General features: G+C 42.9%; 4 protein-coding genes and 1 long non-coding RNA gene across 6 annotated transcripts; 3 read left to right on the top strand and 2 right to left on the bottom strand.

Moving 5' to 3' along the window:
* Window positions 1–1,185: 1,185 nt before the first annotated feature.
* On the top strand, window positions 1,186–3,393 carry LOC132263723 (uncharacterized). Its single transcript, XM_059763657.1, has 2 exons — window positions 1,186–1,526; window positions 2,852–3,393. The coding sequence occupies exons 1-2, from the start codon at window positions 1,292–1,294 to the stop codon at window positions 3,367–3,369; spliced, it is 753 nt and encodes a 250-aa protein (XP_059619640.1). The 5' UTR covers window positions 1,186–1,291; the 3' UTR covers window positions 3,370–3,393.
* Window positions 1,526–2,717, bottom strand: LOC132263718 (delta-aminolevulinic acid dehydratase). Its single transcript, XM_059763653.1, has 2 exons — window positions 2,492–2,717; window positions 1,526–2,431 (listed from the first exon to the last, which is right to left on the bottom strand). The coding sequence occupies exons 1-2, from the start codon at window positions 2,599–2,601 to the stop codon at window positions 1,546–1,548; spliced, it is 996 nt and encodes a 331-aa protein (XP_059619636.1). The 5' UTR covers window positions 2,602–2,717; the 3' UTR covers window positions 1,526–1,545.
* Window positions 3,394–3,563: 170 nt separating the features above from the next.
* On the top strand, window positions 3,564–4,626 carry LOC132263754 (mediator of RNA polymerase II transcription subunit 18). Of its 2 annotated transcripts, none has more exons than XM_059763697.1 (2): window positions 3,564–3,592; window positions 3,683–4,626. In XM_059763697.1, the coding sequence occupies exon 2, from the start codon at window positions 3,692–3,694 to the stop codon at window positions 4,334–4,336; it is 645 nt and encodes a 214-aa protein (XP_059619680.1). In that variant the 5' UTR covers window positions 3,564–3,592; window positions 3,683–3,691; the 3' UTR covers window positions 4,337–4,626. The 2 variants fall into 2 exon arrangements, with proteins under 2 accessions (XP_059619680.1, XP_059619679.1); XM_059763696.1 differs by having other exon boundaries at window positions 3,567–3,619.
* A 2,406-nt stretch (window positions 4,627–7,032) lies between these two features.
* On the bottom strand, window positions 7,033–9,418 carry LOC132263822 (uncharacterized). The gene has a single exon (XM_059763815.1). The coding sequence runs from the start codon at window positions 8,998–9,000 to the stop codon at window positions 7,669–7,671; it is 1,332 nt and encodes a 443-aa protein (XP_059619798.1). The 5' UTR covers window positions 9,001–9,418; the 3' UTR covers window positions 7,033–7,668.
* A 1,919-nt stretch (window positions 9,419–11,337) lies between these two features.
* LOC132263759 (uncharacterized) lies at window positions 11,338–13,072 on the top strand. The gene is made up of 3 exons (XR_009468512.1): window positions 11,338–11,936; window positions 12,032–12,593; window positions 12,711–13,072. It is a non-coding gene; the product is annotated as an uncharacterized LOC132263759 (long non-coding RNA).
* The last annotated feature ends 445 nt before the right edge of the window (window positions 13,073–13,517 follow it).

Here is a 13,517-nt window from a genome sequence, read left to right as displayed (position 1 = left end):
AAAAGAATGAAAACGCAAGAAAAATTAACTTAAAGCTGCTTTGTTTTAGTTCAATATATATATATATATATATTAGTTTTTGTACATAATTCGTATGATAAAAGAATATTTGGATAGTTAAATCAACAAGGAAATTGTAAATTATACACAATACTTGACAAGACTAGCTAAAAACTGCCGATTTTTCATATTAAAAAACAAAAAAAAAACTTATTTCTAAGAAGAAAAAACTCTAAAACTGCAAAAGTATAATTTTTTTGTCATAAATTATACTGTGAAAAAATGTACTAAAAAAAAACATTTTCTATAATAACTAATTTAAGCGCAAGACGAGTATAAAACGTGAGGGAATAATTTTATTGCATTTTAATTAGTTCTTTTTGTCTCTTTTTTTACCTAATTAACTTTTATTGTATTTTAATTAAAAATAATTTTTAAAGAATTTTCCACTGTGTTTTTACAAACCAATAACTATATTTACTTATTATTAATCTCTTTTTATTGTAAGGCTGCGTTCTTCTCGCAAAGAATTTTGTCTCTTTTGTATTACCATTAAATATTGACTTGAATTTTTGAACAAAATAATTATTATAGGGAAGATACAAGTTTAAGTAATTATTTTCTTTCTGATTAACTTCGCGAAGACCATGTTATTTTTTGGCTTTTCCCCCTCCTTCGACCACCAAAACAAAAAAAAAGAATATATTATTTTTTAATTTTAAACCAACTGTCTTTTCTAGGTGAATTTTTGTTTTATAAAAAGAAGAAAGAAAAAACGTCATTGAAATATTTGATAATGTGTGAAAACCGATGCAGATAAGAAAGAGGAACTTATTTAAAAGAAAAATATTTTAGGTAATATTTTAGGTATACATATTGTAAGAGAATTGAATATATAAAAGATGAATAAGAGAAATAAACGGAAAAATGTTACCTAGTTTTATGATTATGAACTTCAAGGAGAAAAAAATGTAATTACAGATGAGAGAGAAATAAAAATTCTAGAATTTATCAATGAAAAATGTCTGTTTTTTATTGTTTTCTTTATGAAATTCATTATAATTCACACAGTTTGAACCGCTTGAAAAAAAATCCATGCATTTTTGAACAGATATTCGCGAGCACCTGAACTCAGATGGCGCCACAATGCACTCTGTGGGCAACACTTTGTTGACATCTGCAGTCTAGTGACATTTTGAAGCTGAGATTTTTAGAGTGAACAACATTTGTGCATTTTCTCGAGATTCCTTGGAAAAAGCGGGAGATTTTACCTGCAACGTCTAACTGAACAATGTCTGATGAGCAATACCTCGCGCCCAAGAGAACCCAGAAGCGCTACGAGCAGAGATTCCGAGATGCTTGGCTGCAAAATCCTCTGCTGAAAGACTGGCTCAGAGATTGCTACACTCCGGACGGCGTCCGGGAGGCGCGCTGTCTGTACTGCAACATTCGACTGTGCCCACGATTTATTGACCTCTCCAAGCATGCCATGACCAGGAAGCACTTGAGAAATACACCGAATGAAGGTAAGAACTTCTTAAACTATCAATTTTCTCCAGCTTGCAGCTCATTTAGAATGAGTGGCGTGAAATATGTGATGATAACATCAGCTCCGGACCGCCGGAATGACTTGAGCACCTCGAACAGCGCCCTGCGCAGATCCAGGGCTCCATGCTCCGCCGCCCAGTGCAGCATTGCATACTCGCCGCTCACTTGGTAGACGAATAGGGGATGATTGGGGAATTGGTTCTTGGTGTCGCGCAGGAGATCCAAGTAGGCCAGTCCCGGCTTCACCATCAGCATATCCGCCCCCTCGGCGACATCCCGAGCCGCCGCCCTGGCGGCTAATCGCCTGGATCCCGGCGGCAGCTGATAGCAGCTGCGATCGCCAAAAGCCGGCGCCGATTTGGCGGCATCGCGGAAAGGCCCGTAGAATCCGGATGCGAATTTCACGGCGTACGAGAGCACAGACACCGTCTCCTGCAGTCCGTGGCTCTTCAGCGCGTCCTTGATGGCCTTAATGCGATTGTCCATCATGTCTGACGGCGCCACAACTTGCGCTCCCGCCTTCGCGTACGCCAAGGCGATCTCCGCCAGGCGCCGGACGCTGGGATCGTTGTCCACCGAGCCGTCGGCGCGCAGTATTCCGCAGTGTCCGTGGTCAGTGTAAGGACACAGGCACACGTCGCAAGCCACCAGGAGATTCGGGAAGGTGGATCGGATTTTGGGCAAGACACGAATGACGGGATTCTCACCACAATCCGCCGAGGATCCAGTCGAATCTTTGGGCAATTGCTCAACAACGCCAAAGATGAGAATGGATTTCAGACCCTTCGCAACGAGTGGCGCCAAAACCTCCATCAGGACAGAAGCTCCGTATCTCTTGACGCCCGGCATGCTGGGAATTTCCTCCACAGCATCATCGTTCTCCCTGAAAAGTGCACAAATAGTCTGACTGCCAAACAAATAGAGAGACTTGCCGACAACTTACACCACAAAAACCGGGTACATGAGATTTGCCGGACTGATTTCCGTCCCACTTTCTGCCCACTGTCTCACGGTAGCATTCGAAATTGACGCGTGAAGGCGAATTTCAGACATCTTGAGGACCTTTAAGGAACTGCCTGGGGTTGAATGACTCGTTAGGAAGACACACTTTTTGAGCAAAACACTTTCTTACAAAACATGCAATGACAATGTGATTTTTTGGGGTTGTCATATTGGGATGATTTTGCCTCGTGAATCTGCAGATTCCCATGAAGATCGCTAAAATGTTTGAAAACTTCGTGAAACGGCAAAGAAAAGAAACACATTTTTAATTCAATCATCTCTGTTTTTCTTCAATTTCCAGGCATTTTGATTGACCAATCGAGCGACATTGAAGAAGCCGAGGAGGAACAGGAACCAAATGAAGTGGATTATGAGGAGTCGGAGGAGAACAAGAGTGAAAACATCATGTATGAAGTGATTCTTGATCATCCAAACAAGGAAGTGGTTCTGGAGCAGCACAGTCAGGATGACACGAGTCTAGAACAGCTGCACTCACAAATGGACGCGTCTGGAAACTCAAGCACGAGCATCGAACCGCCACTGAAGATCCTCAAAATGGGCTTCAAGAGCAATAAAACCGGTGGAAGTGCGTGTGAGGAGACTAAAGAGATTCCTGTGCCAACGACGAGTTCGAGGAAGATGAAATTTGCCTCCTTAGAACCGAATATACTGCTTGAGAGGAAGAAACTTGTGCTGCAGATCAAAAATGAAGAGTTGCGAGCGTATAAATTGCAATTGGAAGCCTTTAAGATGGAACGAGAACTTGGTTTCGGACGATCGATTTTCACAAAAAATCTCCCAACAAAAACCACCCTTTAAAAGCTACTCAGATTGTTCAAATAAATTTGTAGATTCTAATCGGAATTTTTATTGGGTAAATTCGAATAATGGATTGCTTTATTCTCTATTCCACAATAAGGAATCTTTGACATCTTCGCGCCAAAAGGTATGCAAATTGTGTGAGCGATGGCAGCGCCACGGAGTACACGAAAATTATTAGCACGCTTTGTTTGCTGTCAAAGTGCTGAATGAAAACAGAGTGGTGAGAAATTGAGGGAAATCGCGGAAAGTACAGTGTTTTCCTCTTCATGCGTGAAATATTGTGGACTGTTTAATCAGAGAATCCTTTCAGGTGGACGAAATGAGCGCGCCGAACGCCCCAATCACCACAGTTGAGAGTCTGTCGCATGCCTTGAAGTGCAACATCATCCCCAATCAGGAATACCTGCTCCAGGGCTCAATTCTCGACAGTCAGGTGGAGCATCTGCTGCACAGACTCAAGGGCTTGTGCGACAATGTGGATTCCGGGCCGGAGCCCTTTCACGATCACGAGATCTGCTTCAGTTTGCGCGGTCAGAATCAGAATCAGCAGCTGCAATTGCGCGTGAGGAAGGCGCAGGACATCGACGCTCCATATCAGCTGCGCTACATTGGTCAGCCCGAGGTGGGCGACCGCTCGAGACCCACCCTGATCCGGTCCAGCATTGACATCTCCTGCACCGCCTCCGTGCTGGAGTTCCTCACGGAGCTGGGCTGTCGGATTGACTTTGAGTACGCGAATCGCGGCTACATGTTCCGCAAGGGACGCATGAAGATCACAGTGTCGAAGATCTTCAAAGTGGGAGGACTGCAGCCCACGGATCCCATCTCACAGAGCTACCTTGTGGAGTTGTCCATCCTGGCGCCCAGCGGCCAAGATGTCATCGGCGAGGAGATGCGAATCTTGGCGGAGCAACTCAAGCCGCTGGTTCAGCTGGAGAAGATTGACTACAAGAGAGCTCTATAAGAATTACTTCCACTTTCACAACTCATTAGCGATTAAGGATTACTAAAATGTGAATTTTGTTTAATAAACTGCGCGAGAATGATAAGATTGAGTGGGACAATTGTGCTGCATTCTGAAAAAGTAGATCTTTTTGCTGCAATTAATTGCAATTTATCTCAAGGCAAATGGCGGGAAAAATCACGATGACTTCATCTGTAGAATAATGAGACACAACGGCGACCGATCGGATGAATAATGAGTGGAAAATATCGGAATGCGACAATTTTCTTTCCATTGTGGAATTTTTTCATCTCCATTTTGGATTTCTTAGGGATTTCCATGAAATTTGGCAATGCTTTTCCTCTTAATGTGATGTGATTAAGAGATCTCGGGCTTTTGTGTGACGATCTTCGAATATTTCACTGCACTTTATCAGTTTTCCCAGGAAAAAAAAACGCAATATCAGCGCTTTGATCTCAGAGTTAAGCGATCACAGGGAAATTTTGCGAAGCGCTTTGGAACAAGAAGTCAATTTTCTCACAAAATCTCTCAAAATTCCACCAAACGGCGAAGGAAAATTGCGAAAAAATGTTCAAGGCTATGTGTTTTGTGTGAATTAATGTGCAGGATCAGTGTAAATTTAGTGATTTTAAGTAAAATTCGTGAAATTTCGATAAGGAGTCATGAGTTGGTAATTTATTGACACTTATTTTGATGCTAATTGCATGCAATTTCCTTGTTTCAACACAATTTTAGGGGGAAAATCACTCATATGAACTAATTATTCCTCAGACTAACGATTGCAACTATTTTCCCTCCAAAATTGTGTTAAAACGTGGTTTAAATCGGTAAAATGTCGACAAACAAGTTATCGAGTATTGTTTTACCAAGTTTTAACATAATTTTGGAAAGAAAATAGTTAAAATTAACAATTTAAGGACTAATTAGTCCTTATTAATCTATATCAGTCCAGTTTTTCCCCTAAAATTGTGTTTAAAAAGGAAATTTCGTATCAATAAGTCAACTTACCGATATTTCAACCTAGTGTGACAATTACCTTAGATTTCCACAGTGTTTTGCAGATTTTCCCAGCGGAATCCAGTGGATTTGTGTGACAACTTGAGTGGAATGACGAATATCGCCTCTGATCTTGATAGAATCCTGAGTAAAGATGCTGCAGATGATTTGGTTGATGAGTGAAAACATACAAAACTTTTCAATCGAATCATTTATTTTCATTAAAATTCCTATTGTCGCATAAAATATTCAAGAAAATTACTAATATTTTTTCTCTAAAAATAGTTGTACATTTAACATTGGATAGATTGTACAGTTTTGTCAAAAAAAAAGTTCCTAAACTAACATTTTCTCTCTTTTCCTTACATTATTAATAATACAATGTAATCCTTATAATTGCTTAAGAGAAGACAAAAAAAAAGACTTAAATATGTTGTAAAATTATTGGCACTTGAATTTACAGTAAAAGGCACATTTTTTCTCTCATTTTTTCTTTTCTTTTGATTCTCTCAACCTTACAAAAAGTGTTCCATTTATGGGCTGTACACATTTATAATATTATATATACAGAAAAACTTGTTGAATTCAACCCCGGCTGGAAATGTTCCAAGAAAATCCATCTTTATGCAAATACACAAATTCAAGCCGCGCGAAAAAAGATCATTTTACAGAACACATGATGAAATCCAATGAACACCTGGGAGCACTTGTTGCGCGCCCCGGCGAAATGTGTGTGTTTGTGTGTTTGTCGTCCTGGCCAAAAATGGACGGGAAATAAAATTGAAAAATTGTCTTGTACCTGTTTTTAGCCAGCAAAAAGCATTTGAGGACAAGTTTCTCGAGGCGGCCCGAGAATTCTAAGCACACACACCGCGTGCAATTCCCGTTCCCTCCCCCTTTTCGGCCACTGACAAACACCTGTGTTACCTTCGGAAAAAAATGTTCTTTGTCGCCAGACACGCACTGACTCAAAACTCTCTGCAATGCGACTCAACTTGTGTGAATTTACATAATTTTCGTCGACGCCTCTCTCGAGCCTCACCTTCTGACCCCCTCGAGAGTGCCGAGGAGAGTGAGATTTGTCAAGTGAGAGCGGAGATTCTAGGAAGGGTGCGTGCAAGATTTACTCTCCGCCACACAGCGAGCCATCTTTACCGATAAATTCCTGCCGACTATTCTGCACGACGTGTGGGAAAATTTGATCTGGTTTCCTGGGAAACCATACAAATTCCCTCGCCGACTTCGACCGGCGAATCGAAAATATAAAAAGCTCTGAAATCAGCCCAATTTAACCTCAAAACACCTTCTAATCGTTCAAGAAAATTACCTTAATTTGTTATTTTTTCAAATTCTGATTGAAATATGGCAAAAATTAATAGATAAAAGGAAAATAAAAAGAAAAAAACCAAGAAAGAATTCTAAAAAATTCAAATTCTCATAAATTTCTCAGTTTTCCAATTGAAAAATAAAAGATTTTGCAAATATTATATTCATTCAAAATCTAAGAATATTTTATGGAAAACCTGAAAATCTAAAATAATATATTTATAGTTGACTTTTCATAGTTTTCGATTCACCTGTCGCTTTGAAATTTTGCAAATTCTCAAATTACATAATTTTGAGACGAAATTTTCAAGCATCTCCGCAGGTTCGACAAGTGAATTAAACGCCAATTGCGCCGTGAACTCGAGAAGAAATCATTTTTATCAAGAAATGACTTTCTATTGGTCGGTTTAAAAGCTCATATCAGTCTAGAAATCAATGAATTATCAAGTTTTGTCCACAGATCCCTTGTACAATGAATTTTCTTGGAAATTCCACATTTTTCACACCGCCTGATATTGTTTATCTCAAATGTTGCGTCACATTCGACTTTTTTCATCGATTCCAACCTATCAATTTCCATAAATTGCGAATAAAGAATCATTGATGATAGGCGAAATCAAGTTAATCAGGCTATTGGCTGACTTATTGCAGATCTACAGCGTTTTGATTTCTTTTTTTTTCTAACATTTTCTTCAGAGAAGGAAAATATCACACATTTTTCCTCATCGCTTCTCATTTTGCAACCCCTTTTTTTTCAACAAAAATATCCCTGTTGATGAACGCTCTGAAAACTTTGATAGCTAAGCCTAGGTGTTAATTTCTCAGACAGATGAAGAAACAGAACAAAAAAGTGTTTAATGCTACGGGATTAAAGCTATTTTCATTAAATACCTCTCCAACCGTTACTGTATTTGCCTGGGGTGGGGAGGAGGGAGGAGGAGGAGGGGAGGGATGCTGCCTAAATAGTGTCTTATCTTGCTCCTGTCGCTTATGGCGCTTGCCGACGGCAATCACTGCTCCTGCTTCAGCCACTTGTCCGCGTGGTGGCTCATGGCGTATTTGGGCGGGACTTGGATGCACTGCTCTGAGCGACAGGCCACATCCGGGTAGTAGGTCTCGATGGCCTTGAGCTTGAAGTCCACGTTGTACGGCTGGACGCCGAGGTGCGGCGCCGGCCACTCGCCGGACTCGGAGCCCGAGCTGTACGCCCCATCCACGGGTGACCAGCTGCTGTACATGTAGTCACCGTATGGCGCTGGTGGAGGCGCACACGCCGCCGCCATGTTGTGATACGGTGGGCTCGGGTAGAAGTTGTAGTCGTAGGCGAAGACATTGTTGTTCTCATAGAGCAGCGGTGACGAGCACGGATGGTGACTCCAGATGATTGGATCATTGGTAGTCGTGGGACTTTTTTTAAAGTCACCCACATCATCACAGGCACTCGACGCTTCGTCTTCGCCATCGCTATCGAGGTATGGCTTGAAGAGTTTCACAACTTTTGGCGGGGTCACGGCGTTGGGCGACGGCGAGGAGGACGTTGAGGAGGAACAGGAGGCGCCGGAGGAGCAGCATGTGGAGAGCTTCCTCTTGTTGCGGCAGGACAGATCCACGGGTGGCGGACTGGAGACGGCGGAGTGCGTCCGGAGTATGGCCTCCTCCTGACGCCACTCGCACTTCACGGCGGGCACCCGAGCGTCCGTCGGCTCGTTGCGCGCCCGATGCGCCATCGACAGATCAATGGGGCCCTCGGGTCGCATCTCGCGATGGAAGGACGTTGACATGGCGTAGGGCATCATTGGCGGATACATGGCCGGGGGTGTGACGGGGGCCATGAGGGGCACGGGCGAATTGGAGACACTGGAGGACGACGATTCGTGGTGTGCATCGGGAGGCGCATACGGAACGCTGGTGGAACTGGAGAAACCGAGAGTGACGACGCTGTGTCTGCTGATATCCAAGGACGGCACCACACTTGCCTCAGCATAGTCGCGAATCACCGCTGTGGCGCTGCCACCTCTAGCGCCACCAGCGCCCCCCTGCATAACGCTCGATCGCAGATTGGACTCACACTGCAGCCACTTCTGGATCTGCCGCCGATGGATGCCATACTTTCTTGCCGTGGCCCTCTGATTGCCCTTGCAGTCGTGATCTTTCCGATACGAGTCCAACACTTGGAGCTTGAATTGCGGCGTGAATATCCGCCGTGAGCCCATCTTCGTCGCCCCACTCAGTGTGACGCTCTTGGCGGCGGCCGGTGAGGTGGATCCTGATCCGCTGGACGGCATCGTCGAGGGTTTGCACTCAATTTCACGTTTTATAAGCGGAGATAGACCGTGCGCCATTGCGAGGTGTCTCTTCTCTGTCTATCTAAAATCCTTTCTCTCACTCTCGCACACGCGATCGCAATGAAAAGTCAAGAAGGCACGTCGAAAAAAAAAACCTCTCTCAGTGTATGAATCAAGTTATCGGACGATTGAGAAGAGGCAGAAAGAATGAAAAAAAAGCACTTTGCGGAGTGGCACTTTCGTTGGATCGTCCACTAATCGCGTAAAAATGCTGAAAAGTCCTCAGCAATTCACTCACTTTTCGCGAACTGAGCAGGTTTTGTGATCCTGATTCAACTTGTTGAAATGGAGGCACACGGATTTTGAATTGATTTTGCCACACCACAAAATCATTTTACACTGAATACGACCGTATCAAGTTGAACCTCATTCTATTATGACTAACTTTCGTGTTGCTCGACGCTCGACAAGTTTTTAGCGCTTCGGCTCTCGAGAGACCAACAGACGACTCGGCTCTTGCCTCGTGCCTCGAGCCGCGCGCCCTCGCCCATCCGACGCCCTCTGCTGGCGCAGTGTGCGTGTGCACATGACACGATCAATTGGCGAGCGAGTGGGAGCGAGGGAGATCGCAAGAGGCTGGGTGTGTGTCGCTGGGTGGCAGTGTGTGGTATCTAAAAATGACGACGCAGCAGCGCCACAAGAAAAAACAAGCTCGTCCATCTCACTCGCCCAGCGCCCCGTCTCGCTCCCACCAACGCCGCCGAGTGGAGTGTGTGTCGGAAACCTGAAAGTGGGGATTAAACCAGTGCACCGAGCGACGAACGTACGTGACCGGACCACTTCAGTAAATTCCAACTCATCGCCATCTAATTGGAGGTGGTCTGAGCGAGATGGGTGATTGTGACTTGTGTCGACGGGAGAACAAACCGTGGCCGCCTTCAGGTCTGACATCCGTTTGTAAAACGAGTTTTGTCGTATGGGGCGCGACGTTGCCAAATTCAAGAGCCGTGATTGTGATCACAATTAGAGCAGAAGTGGCGGAAAAACCGATCATTCACCACTAATCCTTCATGAATATGCACACCAGGACATCGGATGGCATGTGGAGACATCTGCGCAAGCGCTGGCGGACGAAATTCACAGCGTAGCGAAATTGGAATGCTAAGCGCCATGCCGCGATGTGGCAACGGTGCATCAGCGACTTAGGTAGACAGAATGTCGCCGCTTTGAGGCTCAACAGCACCAGACAACGCGTCGCTATTATAACTTTTAATATAAATCGAGTTTTAAACACGCCACACACTAAATCAAGTGTGTAAAATTTTCTAATATGTCCAGGATGGAAGGCTCAAATGAGGGGAAAGTACGGTTTTATTGAACTCTCGTTTCAGAAAATATATATATATATATTTTCTCAAGACAGCATGTCTAGAAGTACTGAAGATTTCTGTAGAGATCCTCGAAAGATCCCATTGATTTGCTAAAGCTTTATTTGCAAGTCTGGATCCTGGAATTGTGAGACAATCTGATGTTTTCGAGGAAGATTGATTTCGTAAAAATAAAAAAAGAAATGAGGAAATACTGTGATTAAATTAGATGTCAAGTTAGAGCGTTTCTCTAATGTGACCATTTTGTGATTAATTTATTAAATTACATCCATCTACATATACATATACTTTATTTACTTCTTTGTTACCAATCGATTTCACTTGAGTGGCTTCGCTGGTGCCACACTTTGGAGTCATCTTGAAGTGTTTTTCAAGTGTTTATCAACGCCCTGGCGTCTTTTGGCTGGATTTTCACGCTGATCGTCAACTTGATGAGATTTTTCAAATACATTCACATCCATTAATGGTGGGCATAATTGGCGAAAGATCGCCAAGAAGAGGTTAAGGAGGGAATTGAGTGGAAAAGGTGAATCTAGGCTATAAATAGTAAAAATAATTTAATCTGAGGAGTGTTGTTTTGGACTCCGAGTCAGTGGTGATAAGACGATTTTTTTCAAAGATACCAAAAGTACAGATAAGACTCTCTCTGAAATGAATGAAAGATTGCCAGATACACAAACGACACGCGCAAAGTCTATATCAACGGTATCAGAGAGAAAAAACGAAGTAACTCAAGTAATATGACAAGAAGGTTCGATGCAGACAAGCTAAGAGCAATGTTTCTCAGGACTCTTGAGCAGATCAATGATCGAATGTCCAGAGAAATCATCTCGCTCGCGAAGTGTGTGAAGATTGTGAATAAGAATTTCTTCACATGCTTTTGACATGGTGTCAAAACCAGAAAATTTATCAGGTGAAAATGTCTCAACTGAGCTGCGCTGCTAACGCACAAGTCTGCGTGTAACTCTTTCTCTTTAAATAGAACCACACATCTTTTTCTTGCCTATAACTCATCGAGTGAAACGCCACGGGTGGCATGTGGGCGGCGGGGGCACCGCATTAAAAATATCTTGAACTTGTTGCTCAAAGGCATCGACTTTTCTTGTATCTAATTTCATTGATTGACTTGTTTTTTTTCCCTCCCGATCATTTTTCCATTCTCAGAATTTCATTTTCTCCACGTCATGTTTTCTTTCTTGCGAAAAACTTATTCATTCTGGCGCGCGTCGCTTGAAAATATGGCAATTTGCACGCAATCTCGCGACGCGTCGGAATGAGATCTGATTTAAGATAGAAATGAGAATTGTCTTTACAAATTTTGCAGAAAAAGCAGAACTTCATTAGGGCGTCATTCCACTTGGCGTTGCAGTGTCGGTAAGTTAGTGGACTTATCGACACTTATCGATATGAAATTTCCTTTTCTAACACAATCTTAGGGGGAAAATAAGTCTGATATGGATTAATTAGTCTTTAGATTGCCGATTTTTAACTATTTTTCCCTCAAAATTATGTGAAAACTCTTGTAAAAATCCATTGTCGATAACTTTAGAGCAAAAAAGAAGCAAGTGGAATATGACGCTTAGATCACTGGCTATGAATAAGTTGGTAAGCATTGATAATTTTTAACTTGCGCGACTCTTCTGACACTTTAGTTTAAAGCTCCTTGTCATTTTGCTCTATTTTGCATGATGTGCGATAAGGCGGCATCTTGATGGGTCCATGTCAGTCTGGAATTTGCAAAACTGTCAATTGCCTTCTTCAAATCGACTCCACATTAATTGGATCAACGTGATTGAGAGACAACGCATAGTTACAGATTGATGGTGAAGAGAGTGAAAAATGCTCAAGTTCGGCCGTTTTAGTTTTTTCGGTCGATCGTAATGCTTTTTTCCACGAAACCACTTGAAAAATCTGCTGATGGCGAAGTGCTGCGAAGCATTGAGGCAATAAACAGATAAATTCCTGCTAATAATCTCATGTGGCGTTTGACCGTTTAACCTCCTCGCGCTCATTTGATAACACCAACGCCCCTTGGGCTCTCAACTGCTCTCTCATGCTCAGCCAGTCTCACAATGGCCGCTCTATTGGGCATCTTTGTGGCGCTTGTCGCCATTTTGGGCCCTCGCGACGCCGTCCAAGGGCTACTTTGCCACTCCAACACCCACAATCCCGGCACAAGTGACGATCATGTGAGGAATTGCACACATTTTATGATACCGCGTGATGAATTGGCCTGTATCAGGTTGGACTACGCAGAAAAAAGTGAGCAAAATTCCCAATTCAGCACCAGTTAGATCCAGTCTTGCAAATCTCCCAGTGATATTTTCATCAAACTTCACATTAACGTCTCTCTCTCTCACACACACTCTGTTTGATTAGATTTCAATGAATCAACCGTGATAATGGGCTGCAGCTTCAAAGGTGGCTGCGGACTGATGCGGACCGTGGTTGAGCACACTAAAATTGGCACAATCAAAGAGTGTTTTATCTGCCGGGAGAATTTGTGCAATTCCTAGGAGGTGGTCGAAAAACAAGACACAAGATGAGAATTGCCTGCATTCTCAGCATTGTGATTCATTGGCAATTTTAAGATAATGGGCCTCGGCAGGTAATTGGCAAGTGTATTTAATGGTTGAATTTGCACACATCAGCCGCGCGCGGGGCAATGCTTTGTGGCCGATTTATTTGTAGAAATATTGCGAAATTGATAATAAATTGAAACGAGGCTTTTATAGACTGTTGTGCGTAGATAATCGTGTCTGAAGATTATCACTCCTTATGACTTCTGGTGACTAAGCGATTGAAGTTCACTCTATAGATACAATTTGGATATAATTTACACTAATTCTTCTCAGCACTTTGATAGACACTTTCAGGTGCATTTGCTGGGCGGCAAAAATTGGATGTGGTTCCTTTTTCACTCCTCACATGCCAATTGGCACTTACTGATGTTGACTAATCGAGTGCATCAAGCAATGGTGAAGGGGAAAATTCCCCAGATGGTAGCTGTTAACCCTTTCGCGATGGCATTTTCCGCCGCACAGCGCGTTTGTCACTAAATCATGTGCAAAGGGCTGCTAATATTGCAAATTCAGTGTCACTTGGCACGAAATGCCAGATTTCATCTCGTTATCTCTTTAAAATTCACTTACAAAAATTATTATAAACAGTTCTTAAAGAGAGGAA

Source organism: Phlebotomus argentipes, unplaced genomic scaffold (genome assembly GCF_947086385.1).
Source record: "Phlebotomus argentipes unplaced genomic scaffold, Phlebotomus argentipes genome assembly contig_39, whole genome shotgun sequence".
Taxonomy (NCBI): Eukaryota; Metazoa; Arthropoda; class Insecta; order Diptera; family Psychodidae; genus Phlebotomus; species Phlebotomus argentipes.
Note: the sequence above shows the minus strand (reverse complement) of the source record. Positions and strands in the feature narration are given on the sequence as shown.

Excerpts from the sequence above, each read along its gene's own strand:
- LOC132263822 (XM_059763815.1), bottom strand. The coding sequence starts at position 9,000 with ATGGCGCACGGTCTATCTCCGCTTATAAAACGTGAAATTGAGTGCAAA.
- LOC132263754 (XM_059763697.1), top strand. The coding sequence starts at position 3,692 with ATGAGCGCGCCGAACGCCCCAATCACCACAGTTGAGAGTCTGTCGCAT.
- LOC132263723 (XM_059763657.1), top strand. The coding sequence starts at position 1,292 with ATGTCTGATGAGCAATACCTCGCGCCCAAGAGAACCCAGAAGCGCTAC. Across the intron at positions 1,527-2,851 it reads GAGAAATACACCGAATGAAG|GCATTTTGATTGACCAATCG; the intron begins GTAAGAACTTCT and ends TTCAATTTCCAG.
- LOC132263718 (XM_059763653.1), bottom strand. The coding sequence starts at position 2,601 with ATGTCTGAAATTCGCCTTCACGCGTCAATTTCGAATGCTACCGTGAGA. Across the intron at positions 2,432-2,491 it reads ATGTACCCGGTTTTTGTGGT|GGAGAACGATGATGCTGTGG; the intron begins GTAAGTTGTCGG and ends TGCACTTTTCAG.